Source organism: Halictus rubicundus, chromosome 7 (genome assembly GCF_050948215.1).
Source record: "Halictus rubicundus isolate RS-2024b chromosome 7, iyHalRubi1_principal, whole genome shotgun sequence".
NCBI classification, from domain to species: Eukaryota; Metazoa; Arthropoda; class Insecta; order Hymenoptera; family Halictidae; genus Halictus; species Halictus rubicundus.
The window spans coordinates 15,708,934-15,726,492 of NC_135155.1; the positions used below are offsets into that span (position 1 = coordinate 15,708,934).

A 17,559-nucleotide genomic window follows, 5' to 3' on the forward strand; every position below is an offset into this window, starting at 1 on the left:
GCCCAGAAAATTCAACGCGGAGCTAGAACGATAAAAATGAGAATCCTCACGTTCGATTGCTCTGCATCATGATTTTCCAACGTAGAAGCCCGAGGAGATCTAGAGAGAATAAAAATTCCAATCTCCAGTTATTCTGTTTCCTATCTAACCTTTTAAGAAACAACAAATTACTGGCTGCACACAATTGGAAATTTTTATAATGAGGTTGAAGGGGGTGCTGAATAATGAAAATATGAAAAATATGCAGAAAATGAAAATAAGCAGTTGTTGGTCCTTGCCGTGGAAATTGATGCAGAAAATTTTTATTTAGCACGGCGAGCCACAAATAGATGTGTTCAAATTACAGTTTCCAATTACGTTATTCCCTCCATTTTCCATGTAACTATTCAAGATTACCTATATATATTATGTATCGACTACAGTTGGAAGCTGTAACAATACTTCTGCTCGAAGTAGCAGCTGAACAAGAAAACTTCGACCACTGTACTGTGAATTGAAAAGGAAAATTGTGCCTCAGATTCCCAATGGTGGCGTTCAAATTTCCGCCAACTTTATTTTCAATCAAACTTTCCAAGATTGAAAAATTACACGTGCAATTACACTGGGAAATTTTGATACCGGAGACATTTCATCCGAAGCGGATGCCAAACAAGAAGAACTTTGAAAAGATGGCGGACAGCCCGCTCCGAAATAAAGGAAATAACTATGTTCTATGTCGAGGCACGAGCTTCCTCGTGCGTTTTGGAACGACCACTGATTTCCCATCGGATATACGGTTTTCGTCGTTGCATTGTCCTCGCCCGCGTTCACACAGGATCTCGCAATTGAAAGTACTTGTTGCGTGAATTTTAAATTTCCGTTCTTCCGATGAAAGAAGATCCGAGGCTCGCGTAATCCTCCATTCTTTCCTTCTCCTCGACCCAAGCTGAGCTATGTACATTGGAATCGAGTATGATCAAAGAAAATTGTAGTTAACGCAGTTCCCGCATTTTTATTCGATCTTGTCGCTCCGAAAATATCGAGGAAAATTCTAATTCGAACAAAATCAAAATCGGGATTCAAAATCGTTGATAGAAAACGATAGAAATTGTCGAGGAGTCCCAGAACTCGTTTCGAATCGGTCTATTGCGTATTTGCGAGAGCACGCGGCGACAATCGCCGATTGACACCGTGGTTACGGCCAATTAGCGAATCTCGAAAGCCCGCGTCACTGCAAAAATATCTGCGGCGATCATTTCGGAGTTTCCATCGCCTGTTGCCCGCGATCTCTGGCTCCGCTCACGGTTTCAGACATTTATTCCCCGATATCGAGAAATAAATCAGCCTTTCTCGCCGGGGCCAGACATTGCAGATTGAGAGGGTCGAATGAAAGTCGAATCTCCGCGAATATCGGAGAAACCGGAAGAAAGAAGGAAAAAAGGACAGAGAGAGGGAGAGAGAGAGAGAGAAAGAGTGAGAGAAGAGGGCCAGGAAAAAATTGTGGAAACCGTTTCCGCGATAAATGCCAGCGCCCTCGCCCGCGGAGGGCCGTTTCAAATTTAATACTGAAAATACTTACCGTCTCGGGTAGAAATTTATGAGATTCGATTGGCGCGCGTCGACGATCTCTTACCCGTTTACGATTAATCGATACGTGGCCCGGAACGGTTCGAATTAATTGGATACTTTATCTCCCATCGGTTGCCACCCTTTCTGCCTGGGGAACCTGAAGCGGTGTACGCAGGGAAATTGTTTATACCAGAAGATGATTGCGAAACAATTTCTGTGGGGATAGTTTTTGTTACTGCTAGGTTTCTGATATTGGATATTTGTATCAGATAAAATCCCACTGAAATATAACGATAATAATAATCTGACAAATGATAATTTATAGAAATGGCTTTATATTCTGACTATTTTATAGAAATACTGTTTAAACATCACACAGTGAGGTGTGCGTATTAATTTTTTAAAGATACTACATTTTACATATGTGTAACAAAAATTGTTGAATTTTCCGTATGTTTCAAAAGGTACACTCTGCGACAACGCTACAAGAAAATGGCTGCCACGTCCTTCTAGTTGAAGATACTGAACTCAATTTTTCAAGAAATGCTAATTAAACATCACGCAAGAAGATGTATATATTCATTTTCATTTGAAAAAAGTTACTATGTTCATCTCATTTTTCAACCGCTGAAAGATGCACTCCGCGACACTACTGTAACAAAATGGCCGTCGCGAGCTTCCAGTTTGGTTTTTCAGAAAATACTATTTAAATGTCACACAATAAGATGTACAAAGTACATCTAAAATGTTTAAAAGGAAAAGAGATATATGCAATTTTATATAATTGCAAGAAAAAAACCTTATATATGTCCACTATTTGGAGAACAGGCGCAAATGCAATTAGGCTCGCCCACTTACGGAATAATTATCGTTAACAGTTTAACGGAGGTCCGCGAATCCGAGAGCGACCATAATGGAAGGCACGGGTGGACTCACGCAAGCATGAAGTCGTCGGCATTGTTAATGTTATTACCGCCGAATATTTGCATAATCAGGGTATAGTTGGCATCCACGCCTCGAATAAGCAATCGGAGTACATACCGACGTACGCCGAGGCCGATTTATGCGCTCGCGTGCATACACTATCAACTGACCATGCATACTTCCGGCCGGTGCGCAGCGCAGCGCAGCAAATGGCCTGTGCGATGAAAGAACCGATCGCTCGTTAGAATTACAACTAACGATCAATGGAGAGAAACAGCGGCCACCGGACCCTCTAGAACAGTTCACGAGTAACGGCATTGTTTCGACGAGAACAATCAATTTTCCGCAGATTGCCGACGTAATCGCCCGGCTGCGAATTTTATGCGTTTGTAACGCGCGCGTGGCCGTGGAATGCCATAAATATTAAAGTGCACGCCTCTCGGCATACTTAACGAAAACTCGTTATTTTATTTCTCGTTGAATCGAAATACTTAACCCTTTGCACTCGAGTGGTGACTCTGAAGCACCACTAGAAATTGTTGTGGCATTATTTCAAAGAAATTAGAAAAAATATTACAATGTATTTGTTACTTTACGAAATTTGTATCTAACAGATGACTAAACATTTAAATATTATATGTGGAAATCGGATCAGTTTCGTACGAATAAAATGAAAATATTCTAAGACGGAAGAAAAATTTAGTTTTAGTATGAAAATAGCGCCGAGTGCAAAGGGTTAATTATCCCCTCAGTCTTTTACAAATCCATTTCACCCTTTCGCGAATGAAGTATTCTTAAGTAAGTTTATGTAAAAGAAACAAATCGAATCAAAATGTAAATTAATTGTTAAGAGATTCTAAGTTTTATTTATCACAAAGACAAAGTTTCTCCCGCAAATTCGTGTTTATCCGAGCTAGGCTGCCGCCGCTGCCAACACGTGGTCCCGCGGACAGCTGGTTTGTGTTGTCAGGTAGTCGCCATGACGACAAAAACGATCGGCACACAAGGACGTTAGGCTTCGTTGTTTAGTTTCGTTGGTAGCGGCGTAATGCGCCCACACGAACAGCGAAATTACGCTCGTTGGAAAAATGGTGGTCGTTGACAAACGTAGATCGCTGATAGTGTCAACCGCGGGCCACTTCTTCGGCGTTTCCCTTGCGGACGACGACGACGAGGTCATTGTCAACGGTGAATCGGTGCTCGACAATTTCTTGGACAGAGCCACGTGCAGGACACTGTGCGCCCGGCCGGCTGACAATGAGGATGACAAAGCGAGATTGCAATTGACAAGCGAATTGACTGTTGGAAGAAACACCTTGGTCTTCTTCAAGGTAATACCTGTGTCCAAAATGTCGGTACAACGGGGAGGCTTGGTGGTTAGGTCGCGTGGGAATTGACCTGGTAAACAAATTAGGGGGCGAGTCGATGTTCTAAAATGCAAATCAAATGGAAATTTGCTGCTGGGAACTGGTTTTGTTGACGTTATCGAATTCTTGAGGGAGGGGAGTGTTGTGAACATTTTATGGGGGTCTGTGAACCTTTGTTATGGCTAGACTGCGGACTCGTATGCACAATAAAAATTGTTACCATTAACACTGGGATCACCTGTCAAAATGATGGATATCAGATTTTGTTTGTTTTACAATTCGTGAAGTTGTAGAAATTTTTTAGTGTTCTTCTTTATTCAAGTACATCTTACAAGAACAATTCTGAGAAATCTGAATAATAATATAATTGTTATACAGAGGAATGTACATCAGTCTAGTTTAGGGCTCTGCATTCTAATAATCGTAACAAGTTGGAAATAATAGTATCTTTAGATTCTTTAAATGTTTTTATTGTTTTCCATTTGATTTATTCATTTCTGTAATAAACGCATAATAAGTCTGGTTACGGTTGTATTAGGTCATAAACAATTTCCGTTTGTGGTAACAGTTTATAATGATGTGGTTACCATTCTGTTAATTTGTTACACAGCTGCTTAATGAATGGCAACGGGTTATTGCAAATTATGGTAAATGTGTAGTTAATTAATCCCTTTAGGACTAATACAGGAACCATATGGAAACAAAAAGGAAATTCGGGAAATACATATTGAATCACATTGTTAATTTTATTAATTTTATTCCTTTTTTTATAAAAAGGACACGTGTACCATGAAAGGGTTGCGATATAATCGTTATTTAATAAAATTGGCACCGAAAAGTAAATTATTTATGACTCGACCCAATGTTTATGTAACAGGCGTATATAGATTGGTAATAAGCAATTAATATGCGATTAATTATTCTACAGATTGAAGAATATTATATGTGTGAATATCAGCTTTGAAACTGAAAGTGTTACGTTAAAATGCAAAGCAGCTGGTAATCGAGATTGTTAATGAATAATTAGTGAACTATGGATATTACGCAATTTTACCGTGCATAGATTTATAATGAAATGAGAATTCTAATTAAGGTTTTTGTAGCAGTTTCAGTTCCATCGGCTATTAAATTAACGGAGTCTCTACTTACATTAAACGAGGCTCCTTTAAATTCCAGTTTCCGAGGTATCAATTTGCGTAAAGATCGGTTCGCCGATCGATTCAAACGCAACTCCCAGGACTATAAAATTGGTAGACGATAGGGACTTATGGAAATTTACATTTTTATTGCGAAGTGTCGCGAAATTGAAATAAAATTTCCTTTGTGCTATCAAACGTTCCAATAAAATGAAAATTACACAGACGCCGATAAAGTTATATTAAAATCGCTTTTGTTGTCCTAAAATCATTCTACAATTTAAAAAAAAAAAAAAAAAATTCTGCCAATAAAAAACATTAAAATTTTTGGTTGCAGACGGAGTGTTAATATGTTGAAAATAATAGTACTATTAATTCTTCGAATGTTTTTCCACTTTTAAATTACGCTCACTCATTTTTGCCAGAAGCGCGTAAAACCCGCGGCCTATTTACTTGTCATGTCACTTATCGTGCGAGAAATTGACGTGTCAAATTGACAGTTGACAGAGGCGGCAGTGACGGAGAAGAATTTCCACGATCTCGTGCAGGTGACGTCGACTGGTAGCGGAAAAGGATCTACATTGATCGAGGCGCTGCGTCAAGTATGGGCACCGACGTTGCGTTCTTCCGGTTTGAGTCCGTCGTACTTGAAGAAGTTAGAGGAAAATCTACTCGGCTCGACGATTACAACTTCCGTGTTGGAGGAGGAGGATCACTGGCGGAAGAGACGGGAGGAGGCAAAGCGTTCGCACGACAGAACCATTTACGCCGAGGCTGTAAAATCCCTGAAGAACATCAGAGCCGAGCTGGAGAGCGCCGCGGTGGCTAGGTGTCGTAAAAACGAAATGAATCTCTCGATAAACCACCCTCGGACTCCGATTCGCGAGCCAGTCTATCCGCGATACGGTATTATGTCCGTAACTGTCGGGAAGGTCTCTACCGTAACTGTCAACATTTTATCCCCACCACTGGGGCATCCTCCTTGGAACTAGTCGAGCGGTAAACACGCTCGTCGACCGGGTCAGCGAAGGGTCGAGTAAAAGATTGCAACTTTACTAATTTTTGATTTTTTTTTCTAATTAAAATGAAACCAAACCCGGTCTAATTACGATCGTAATTACTCGTGTAACAAGCGGTTAAAGTTTCGGGTGTGAAAGAGAATGGAAAAGAAAGCGAATAGTATACCCCGCGGTAGTGGGGATAATTCCGCGACGTTTGGAATCCAGTCCTTGGCGACATATATAGAGAAATCACTGTACTGTATTACACTAGTTGCATTATGCCAACGTTTATTAATGACCCGTGCTTTTTGTAATTCTGACGATCGAATAAAAGCAAATAGGGACGGGAAGGGAATTAATTAAACTGCATCAAGTTTGTTTGTTCAGGATTTTGCTAGTTTGACAATGTTTACCCTCTTATTAATATTCGGACACTCGTTACAATATATTAACTTTGCTAACAATCGATTATACCTCTAGATTAATTGATAACAGGGTTGACTATCCATTTATATAAACACATTTATATAAATTGTTTATTAGAAATGAACTGATCGCTGTTGAGGATGTTGTGGAAGGAGTTTCCGGTTACGTGGACGATCTATGGAAATTAGGGGATCCTGTGTACTCGGAGGATCGAATGAAGTCCTTTTTGGACATCGTTGGAGACGAAGTGGTGTCATTGGTCCGAAATGTCATGGAAGAGGTAATGATTTTCTCCATACAAATTAATTAACATTTTGAGAGTCACTTTGGTCGTATATGATCGGCATTATTTAAAAAAAGAAATTAAATTTTTTTTTTTTTTTTTTTTAATTTAATTACACGTTGAAGGTTCACTTTTGTATAAACTTCACTTTTGTAAAGGTATAAAAGAAAGTTATGTAAATTAATTCAGAGTCTCTAATTTGTTTCTCGAAAGCAGATTCGTTCCTCCGACGAGCGCGTGAAGATCGAAGCGATCTCGATCGGTGCCAATGTCTGCGAAAAATGGTCCAACATGGCGGAGAAGTTCACAACGCTCTTCTGGCCTCATCATTCTCTTCACCCTTGGAAAGGACCCAGCCACGTTCCCGAAAGATGTTCGATCATCGGCGTACGACTCAGGTATTCGTCTTATTAAGGGCCCGGGATAGTCGCGTGACTTTTTAATTAATAATTTCCATTCACAGCCTTCAGACACAGACTTAAGATCCGTCTTGGTCTTGATCCGACGGGTCCTAAGTCTGTGACTAAACTTGTCACATTTTGTTGCTCTGTATTATCGATATTATGAATTCTGACGCCAGAAACGTGCTTCAAGTTTTTCGGCTTTATTTCGCAGAGAATCAAGACAAAATATAGCTCAATTTGTAGTTGGAGATATTTTCTATCGCTGTTCTCGATTTCATCCAGAAAACTCATCCAATGGCAGAAAAATGCTCGGATTCCACGGCATGCGCGTCGTCAATTTTTGGCCTACTTCTAACGCTTATACTACCAAATCTCTGCATAATCTCGGCAGCTCGTGACCAGCGCGCACTAGATTGAACCTTCCTCTTTCGAATGAGCCCTTTACCAGCGACAAAATCTTCTTATATAAGGACGAAAACTTGAGGCACGTGAAACCATTTTTTGCCGGTAATGTAGTCACTCTACCTTATCGCGAATCTTCGAAGATCGGGCTCTTAATTCTCCACCTTGATTCGAAGCGAAAGACAAAAGCGATCTTCACAATCTTTAGGCAGATTGCCGAGCTACGTGCACAGTATCGGCAATTGACGAGGCTGCTAACGCCGAACGAGAGGTCTGGACTCGGCACTGACACCTTATTGCAATGCTTCGATGATGTTAGAGGTATTCTTTTTCTTTTTTTCCTGAAAATATCTCTCCGATGAATTAGAATCCTTTATCGCGTTGGCAGTACCTCGAAGATGCTGGAATAGTTTAACATTCTAACTGTATGACACTGTTCTATAAATACGTTTGTTGTTTGTGCATTTGTTGCACGTAACGGTATGCAACTCGGGATTAAATCTAAATTTGATTGAGCTGTGCTAATTAAATTCCGAAGGCTTGTGCAAGTTTGTATTTTGTGTTAATTATTTTTCTGAATTATTCATTTCTCGATTGGATTTTGATTTTAGGGGTGAATGATTGTAATCAGATTGATGTATTTATAATTGATAGGAGTGTGGGGGAATGTAAAATAGAAAATAGGTTGGGGGAATTTGATGACGTCATTGTCAATCGTTATTGTATTTATAGTTTACTGGAATCCTTAGGAAATGAAATTAACATTCTTCTAATTTTTGTTCTTATCAAATTGTTCCAAGGAAATCCGGTTTCGAATAAAGATTTATTGTTCATGTGGCACATAATATTGCCTGCAACGTTACTAGACGATTTATCATTTGTAAACATTATCAATATTCCATACGAAAGTGATAAATATTCAGTACAGCTTTCGCTTAAACATTCATCGCTTCACTCGCCAATTCGTGCAGCTGCCTCCAATAATTTAACCATCCACCGTACTGTGCAAAATAAATATTTATTCATACGAACATATCTGAAAATAAAAATTGTGCACAAGAATGTATTTTAAAATTTCATTTGGGAAAAACAGTTTAGAATGAATGTACCGTTCTCTGAAGTAAATACTTCGTAACACTAAAACGATCGACGTTCTATAACAAGAGGTAGTGAATTTTCACTGAACAATAAATCATCTGATGCCACATTAAAGAGGGTACAATTAAATTGGATTGGACTTGAACTCTTCGATAAACCCGCGCAGACGTTCCCCGAGTTTACGAGCAAGGCAATAAAGTTGTAAACCACCCTTCGCGGTTTATATCAGTGGTTTTCAACGAGGACGAACAAAGCGCCGATTGGAATCGACTCAGAAGAAAGGTCGAAGAGGGATTGGTGCCTGCCGAAGAACGTGTCGCTCAGAAGCTGAAGACCCAAATTGCCGATGCCACCACACCGAATTCTCTGCTCGGTGAATTTCGACGTTACTTCGAGTTGCTGAAGAGGGACGGCTTGAAGAGGGCTTTGAGAGGAGAACGAGAAACTTTGCTTTCCGCTTATGGAGATCTTATTGGTATTACTCGCTCTTACAATTATTCACCAATTACAAGTGTAAACTTTCAATTATACCACAGTCGACCACCTCTCGTCGGTCATCGGTTGCACAATTCACTTCATTGCTCAAAACAGCAAAATTTCATTGTTTATTTATTAAAATTTTTCACTGACATCCCTTCGCAACATTACACTCCAATTGAACAATATAATATACTGAGATTCAGTGGCTCAATTTTCAAATAAAATTGTTGATGTTTAAGCTCTTCAGGGGCGAATTTTTTAAAGCGAAAATAAATGATTTACTTTCTTTTTTAATTAAAATATTGTCAGTATTGCACTACGATACGTTTTTTGTATTTATTATCGACAGTAACAGAATGTATCATTTATTCTGAAAAACTGATTAAGAAGCTTTTTATTGGGATGCATACTAAAATGAAAATGAAGTGTGAATGACTGAATTTCTTGAATTCTGACAGAATTATACAATTTTTGTTATAACACAAAATTGTACAGTACAGTTGTACGTCAATAAGCTACTTCAAGTAACAAAATCTACTAATTGTAATTGTAAATAAATAATTTAAGCACATTAAAAGAAAAATAAGTAAAAATACATTGCAATTTTCTAGCAGAATTGTACAATTTTTATTATTAGACAAAATTGTACATTAGAGCTGTGCATCGATAATCTACTTCGATTAATAAAATCTAATAATTGTCTCGGTGAAACTGCACGACAGGCTTCTCAATAGGAAGCTCATTAAGGGAAAATAAAGCACGAATACATTCACGTACGAAATCAAAGGAGCGACTATCGAGTGCATGGAAGATCAAAGGCTGGCGGTAATAACGTGTTAATTGATTCTGAAAACGGCAGATAATTGTCTGGCTGGGCCGGATACAGGAGCTCTCTTGGACAGTCCTAAAATACTTCAGGAAGTTCAAGCAGCTAGATCAGCGGAGACGAGGCTGGAAAGCTTAGATAAACTAGGGAAAGAGCTGCTCGCTGATCTTCCTGGCTACGAGGAGGTCTCGTCGAAGGTGATAACAGCTCTGAAAGACGTGGAGAGAAAGCGACAGAGCTTTCTTGAAACTTGGGTGAGGCTCTCCCTTATCTTTCTACGCTTTTGCCGCTTTTCTTCTCCTGCACCTTAAACCCACGGCCGCTGTAAATTCATTCTTCAAGATCGATCTCGTCCGACCCTCGGCTCTCTCAATTTAATTTGTCCCTTTGTGCTGAATCGAGACGTGAACTATCAATGTCGAAGATTGAAGTCTTCATTCTCACAACGTAACAGGTTCATTTGCGTCAAATTGACAAGTAAAAACCCTCATTTTCCCAATTTAATTTATTCCTTTATAGAAAAATATGGTTTAAAAAGTTGATAAATATGAACATTATCGATTATATTAATGAAATGATTAGTCTTCCGACAGCTAATCTGTGAACTCTCGTTCCACAGACAGAGGAGACGAAAGAGGCAGTGGCAAGAAAGGAACTATCCCTGGGAACGGATTCAGCAGTGGTAGAGCTAACAGGGACCAGCATGATGCGAGTGACGTACGATCCACGATTAATGACCCTAATCAGAGAGGCGAGAGCGCTTTCGAGCCAAGGTGTCGAACTTCCTCGGGAGGTCAGGGACTTGGTTGAAAGGGCAGGAAGTTTGGCAGGACGTGCCAGAGCTCTTCAGCAAGTCGCAACGTTTCACAACACGATCGGGGATCGCATGGTGCCTTCTCAGAGGCCGCTGATGCTAACGACTGCTTTGGAACTCGCTAGAGCTGTTCAGGAACAGTCTGGTGTCGTTTGGTCGGACCCTATGGCAGTTGACGCCTATACCGCCCGATTGAAAGAGCTGGTAATTTATGGCAACCAACATCCTTACATTTATCTAATTGTCTTTTTCGTTTTGTATCCGACCTATTTCATTTGATTCACAATCGAGTACGCGAAGCTTGAAATTTGTAGGAGAATTAACAAAATTTAAAAATGTCAATACACTATTCTTCATCTATTAAAATGATCAAGAGAAGAAATGATATTCTATTTGGTTTCTATTTCTTACGATCGATGCAGACAATTTTTATTTTCCATGAAGGTCTAGTTATCACGGTATTTTGGACACGTTAAAATTATTAAGAGAAGATATACATTTTCCAGAACAAAAGTTGTTCTTTTCAATGAGGACTATCGTCTGATAAAACGTTTATCAATTGTTTATGAAATTAGAATAAAATTGAAAGATAGCTGAATTTCATAATCAAAGTTTCATAAGTTTTTGAATTTCTGGTGTCGGAATCGTTCTTTGTATTAATTGTTAAACTTTCGAAGCTGCTTGTACACAAGAATGGACGCAAAAGAGAGCCCCAGCCATTTTCGAAATATGGTTACCAAAAGTTGTTGGGAATGACAGCGAAATAGTGAAAGATTATTTTTGCTGTCCCGAACAGGTGAGAAAGTTCGCGCAGCAAAACTCGGATCTGGTGGCGAAGCACTGTGCGCTGCGCGATCTGGTGACGAACTTGCTGAAAGGAGAGACTGTGAACCTGATTGGGAATCAGAATGCCTGGAAAGACGCGTTGATGAATATGAGAACGATCGTCGATACCGTGGAGGTGGAGTACGGGAACACGAAAGCCTGGAAACTTCATTGGGATAGGCAGTTGCTGAAAGCGTTGGGGGTTGCTTACAGGTAACTGAAATGGAAACTTCGATCCGACGATTCCGATCAAGTTCGATTCCGAGATTTCGTTCGACGGCCGATTAAACTAAACGGCCACGGTCTCCGAATGTTATTAGTGCTAGCGGTTACGCTGCCATTTGCTTTCTCTTCGCGAACCTTGATTTTCAACGTCGACAGAGTTTACAAAACAAAAAAGTTTACAAAATCGATGTACTCGGAAAGCAGATCAACAATTGGACTTTGTGGGGCACTCAGTGCAATTATTGATATGTTTTTCGTGAAGTTTGGAAATCGTGTAAATGCGAATAGTTCTTAGGTATACAGGGTGATCCAAAAATGTTGTACTTGAAAGGGGAGATTCCTGAAGACATTTGAAGGAACTTTTTCCTTTGCGAAAATGTTGTCCGTGGCTTTGTTCGGGAGTTATTAATAAAAAACACGCGCACCAATCAGAGCGCGGCTTGGTGACGGGTCCCGCCGAGCGTGGCGTTGGCATTGGCCGAACTGGACTTCGTCCGCTGTAGCCGCGCTCTTATTGGTCCGCGTTTTTCGTCGATAACTCCTAAACGAAGCCGCGGAGAAGGTTTTCGCAAAGGAAAAAGTTGCTTCGAATAGACCCGGGAACACGTTTGTAAATCAGAAGGAGTCAAAGAATTGAAGAGTAATATTTTCAACTTGTTAAAATTATTAAAGAGGGAAATTGCTAATTCCTGTTTCCTGAGACGGACGCAGTAAATATTTATTTTGCATACAGATCCGCAGTCTGGTAATTATAGAATATTCGAAGCTGAACGACGAAGAACCATCTTCGCCATTAATAGATGCAGAAATTTCGAGTTGCAAAAGAGTTTCGAGACTACCGAACGGAACGGATCGAACGGGTGGGCGTTTATGAAAAAAGTTTGCAATTTTCCTCGGCATTATCCTTTCTCGCGCGAACAATGCGCCGAGACCGCGCGGCTCTAATGAGTTTCGAGCGTTCTGCGAGGCGTTCTCCGATCGTAATGCGTAATTTTCATATTCATGGTGGATCTGCATAAACGAGGGGTGAGGGGGTTGAGGAGGGATGGAGACTGAGAGTTAGCTATTATTTTCTTTTTTCAGGGGCGCGTTGCCTTCTCTGTTGAAGAAGTTGCCGGACGTTAAAGCGGAGCTGACGTTCCGGGATGGATCGTTGCAGTGGCGACCTTCCTTGGAGGAGATCCGCGCGAAATTGTACTCGTCGATCCGTCGATCGCTCGCGATCCCGATGAATTTTCGAGGCGTCGGGGACGCGGTTGATGCTCGGTTCGGCGACCTGATCCAAAGAAGCGGCTATCTCTTCGGAGGCGTTTACAAGCAGGCTGAAATTTCCCTTTCCGCTCTGGAAACGCTCAGGACAAAATGGCTGTATCTTGCGGCTCCCGCGAAAATCGACGTTGCTGAACGGTATCTGCTGCAAAGTAACTGACAATTAGTCTCTAACACTGGAACTACCGGACCAGTCAAAATGACTGGTTCCTAATTTTTTCTTTTACTTTCATTGGAAATTTTTTAATGAACCTCTTAATTGAAGCACATATTACAATAAAAGTTGTATGAAGTCTGAATGGGCACAGTCTTGTCACTGTTACCAAGCAACATACCTCAGTTTATTGCTCGGTAGTTCTAGCGTTAAGGGGGGCTTCTCGTGTAACGACGATTGATTTAACGCGAAGTTATTTATTTCAAGTACGCTAATCGTTTAAACGTTCACTGTACTTGCAAGATGACTGTCCCTGACGACTTTACATGGTAACAATCAATTTCTATATAACAGATTTGATTGTTACTTTTTTTTTTATGAAGTATCGATGCTTGCAAATTGCAAATACACATTTAGTAACATTGTACTAATTGAATTCGTATCTTACCGTGTTCCTGAAGTTTATATTTTCATGGACAGTAATCGCAGGACTAGGCTAAACTATCAGTTCCTGGCTGAAGTTTCCTTATCGGTAGCTGATAATACAAAAAGATCGTCTTAAATAATACAGGAAGAGTTAAACAGTACACTTGAGTCTTTCTCTGCACGGTGGATGCGCACTCTGCAAACAGATTGTGTAAAAATTAAATTATGACTTATGTACATCGAAGTAGAAAATTTGTCTTCGAAACGTTCTGTCAAAATTGTTAGTTTATATTTATTTTTGCTTTCTATCGTAGTACAACGAATTCGTAGGAGCAAAGCTGGAACAGAGAATGGGACGTGTTAAAAAATCGCGCTATTGTGAATGGGGGGTATTGAAAAATCGGGTAGTTGTGAATAAAACGCGTTGGAAAATTGCGTAACTGGGAGCGAAAACGCGTTGAAAAATCGTGTAACTGTAAAAGAATACCGTGCGGAAAGGGAGATCCAGCTGTACTAGATTGGAAATCAAATAATTCCTTCACGATGTTTGATCTGTTTCAATGGGAAGTCTGAAAGGACGTTCGCCGCAGGAGTGGACGAGAGCATTCAAAGACGCCAAACAATGGGCTCAAGAGGTCAGTGAGTAATTAAATTCTTCATCAGTTTCCAACTGCGCTGCAGAATACAATGCGACTCGCATGAAACGAATGATTAGATTGACTTCTTGAAACTTCTTGGAACACGGTCTCGATAACTCTTCGAAACTTTGTTTGTCCACGAGCACTTTCTTTCGGATCCGTTCAACGGTAGAGCACAAGTCTACTTTGTTTATTATCCGGTACACAAATTAATTCTGTTACGTTTTACTAAATATATTTCGCAATCGACCATTTTAAATTAATGCACTAGCTTAAAAAATAAATAACATGAACGGAATGAAAAGATAAAAACTGAATGGCAACACAGGGGGATGAAACAAAATTTAATTTCTTTCTGGATATGTTTAACAGAGCGTTTTCATTAAATAAACAGTTTCTTTAAATAAACTCCGTGTTGCCCGTGATTGCAACGGACAGGTGTTTGAAACGGAAATGAATTTGCTTCCTTAATAATTCTGACAGATTGAAAAGAACTTATTAGAAGAGTGACTAGGTGAAATATAAAATATTAGAACGATTTAGAAATATCGAATGTCTATTTTTATTTTGGAGGAAGGTACGCATTCTTCTGACAACTTCTAATTTGGAATTAGGTGGGGAAGTTGCGAGGGAACGAGGTCAAGATCTGGTGCATCAGTGTGGACACAGCGACGACAAGAAACGATTTAGAATCAGCGACTCGTCGTTATTGGGAACGTTTGTGCTCGGACTTGAGGGTAGAAGCTTCGTCAAGGCTGGTGGCAATCGTAGAATTTCTTTCATCTGCTTCAAAGGAACTGGAACGTAGACCCAGAAGCGTGGAGGAAGTTGGATTAGCTTATGAGGCTCATGCACGAATCGAAGCGCAATCTTCTGGCATGGCTGAGGAAATGGAGGCCATCGCTGGATTGTCGAAGGTCTTGGCTGCTTGGACCAGCGAGAAGCTAGAAGGTCATTTAATCCTTCAATAGATTATTATTAAATCACGTCTTTCACGGAAGTACAACATTTTTGGGACACACTGTATACTCGAAAATATTTCAGAAAATTTTATGGAGCTTTTAGAAAGATCCCAGTGCGATTTATAGTCTAAGAATCCAAATTAACGATTAATTAAATTCCCGTAATAAATAGACCGCGGATTTTTCTGCTAAAAATTGCTAACCGAACACAACAAAAAGTTACTGAACTATCGATCATTTATTAAAACAGGAGTCAGCGCAGCGCACACGTCATGGCAGGACCTAGCAGACCGCCTGGAACGTCACAAAATGGTGATAGCCCGAGAGCTCGAAGACGCCAAGGTGAACCTACGTCACAGAGGAATAGCTCTTCGAGACGAGGTCGAAAGATGGCAGACGAAGTGGTCCTCGAAGCCGGAGATCGTCTCGTTGGATTGGATAATCTCGATGAGGGAAAGATGGACGAACTTGAAGGAGCAGTTGGACGTGCTGAAGACCGATTGTCAAAGAGTGGAACTGAGCATCGATGAGTTGCTGGACGACAGTGTTGAGATAGTGAAGAATCTGGAAATGCAGCTGGAAGTCGAGGAGTCGAACTGCCGATTCCAAGCAGAGTTTATAGAGGAATTGAAGAACCAAGAAGACGAAGAATGGACGGTAGCTAGGAGGAGGCTGCCGAGGCTTCACGATTGGCTGGACTCCTGGGAGAACAGGATACGCGTTCAGCTGAAGGATCAATTAAAAGATGACTCCCTCGAGCAGAGGGATCAGCTGGAAGGTAGCACCTACGTTGGCAGAAAAATTCGCGAGATCCGTGCTGGGATCGAGTGGTTGCAGCTTCTTCGGGGTGACGAGATTGCTGAAGAACACTGGGGCGAGTTGAGGTCCGTTTTGAATTTAATGGATATCAAGAACGTCAGGGACATCACCTTGGGACACCTGCTGCGATCCGTGGAGAAGATCGAGGAGAATTCCGAGAAGATAAAGGTAGTGATTCTGTTGTGTTCAAGAAAGACGTATCATCATGGACGTTTCATCCTAAACGTCCATCATGAACGTTTTATCGTGAACGTCCATCATGAACGTCTTGTCAGGAACGTTTTATCATGAAAATCTTATCCTACATACCTTGTCATGGACATCGTATAATGATCATCTTATCGTGAACGTCTCGTCATGAACGTTCATCATGAACGTCTTGTCATGAATGTCTCGTCATGAACGTCTTGTCACGAATGTCTCGTCATGAACGTCCATCATGAATGTCCATCATATACATCTTATGATGAACATCTTATAATGAACGTCTTCTTACGAACGTCCCATCCTGAACATCTCATCATCAACATCCATCGTAGACGTTTCATCAAGAACGTCCATCATGAACGTCCATCATGAACGTCTTGTCAGGAATGTTTTATCATGAAAATCTTATCCTACATACCTTGTCATGGACATCGTATAATGATCATCTTATCGTGAACGTCTCGTCATGAACGTTCATCATGAACGTCTTGTCATGAATGTCTCGTCATGAACGTGCATCATGAATGTCCATCATATACATCTTATGATGAACATCTTATAAGTCCCATCCTGAATATTTTATTATCAACATCCATCATAGACGTTCCATCAAGAATGTCCATCATGAATGTTTTATCGTGAACATCTTAGAATGAACGTCTTATTAAGAACGTCCCATCCTGAACATCTTATCATCAACATCCATCATAGGTTTCATCAAGAACGTCCATCATGAACGTTTTATCATGAACATCCATCATGAACGTCCCGTCAAGAACGTTTTATTATGCAAATCTGAGTATAAACACCTTGTCACGGACATCTTATAATGAACATCCTATCATAAACGTCCACCATGGACGTTTCATCATGGACGTCTCATCACGAATGTCTCATATGGATATCTTAGCATGGACGACTTATGAACATCATGAATATCTTATTATGAACGTCTCGTCGTGAACATTTGTTGTGATGAATTGAAAACGATTTTACCTTGTAATTTATTTCAGTCATTAGTTTTTGAAGAATGGTATTTTCACTTGGTTAGGAACGATTCGTATTTTTAATGGTATGGGCAACGGTGAATTTATTATGTTAAATATTATCGTTAATGAAGTAAAAGCGATGCTTCTGGGCCATTTATTTTTGACAATTCTTTTTGTTAATATTTTGTGTTTTTGCCAAGTCGAGTCAGGAAATATAATTCTGCACCTATCGAACTAAGCGTAACAGAGATAGAATACGACTCGCTTCTCAGTTTAAAATAAATATAAAATCATACGCTTCTTGAGGCTTCTGCAAGGCTGTCTTAACAAACCCAT

The 17,559-nt window shown here is 40.2% G+C and overlaps 1 protein-coding gene across 1 annotated transcript in view; it reads left to right on the forward strand.

The window, feature by feature from the left end:
* Positions 1-3,497: 3,497 nt before the first annotated feature.
* Btv (dynein cytoplasmic heavy chain beethoven) overlaps positions 3,498-17,559 on the forward strand; it is a 43,145-nt gene continuing 29,083 nt past the window's right edge. The window contains exons 1-13 of the mRNA XM_076790802.1: positions 3,498-3,803; positions 5,476-5,804; positions 6,520-6,682; positions 6,899-7,083; positions 7,700-7,812; positions 8,819-9,064; positions 9,929-10,149; positions 10,515-10,913; positions 11,506-11,747; positions 12,843-13,166; positions 14,177-14,243; positions 14,861-15,197; positions 15,459-16,195. Of these exons, the coding sequence (XP_076646917.1) occupies positions 3,561-3,803; positions 5,476-5,804; positions 6,520-6,682; positions 6,899-7,083; positions 7,700-7,812; positions 8,819-9,064; positions 9,929-10,149; positions 10,515-10,913; positions 11,506-11,747; positions 12,843-13,166; positions 14,177-14,243; positions 14,861-15,197; positions 15,459-16,195 (3,606 nt within the window). The 5' untranslated portion in view covers positions 3,498-3,560. The remainder of the gene's footprint in view (positions 3,804-5,475; positions 5,805-6,519; positions 6,683-6,898; positions 7,084-7,699; positions 7,813-8,818; positions 9,065-9,928; positions 10,150-10,514; positions 10,914-11,505; positions 11,748-12,842; positions 13,167-14,176; positions 14,244-14,860; positions 15,198-15,458; positions 16,196-17,559) is intronic.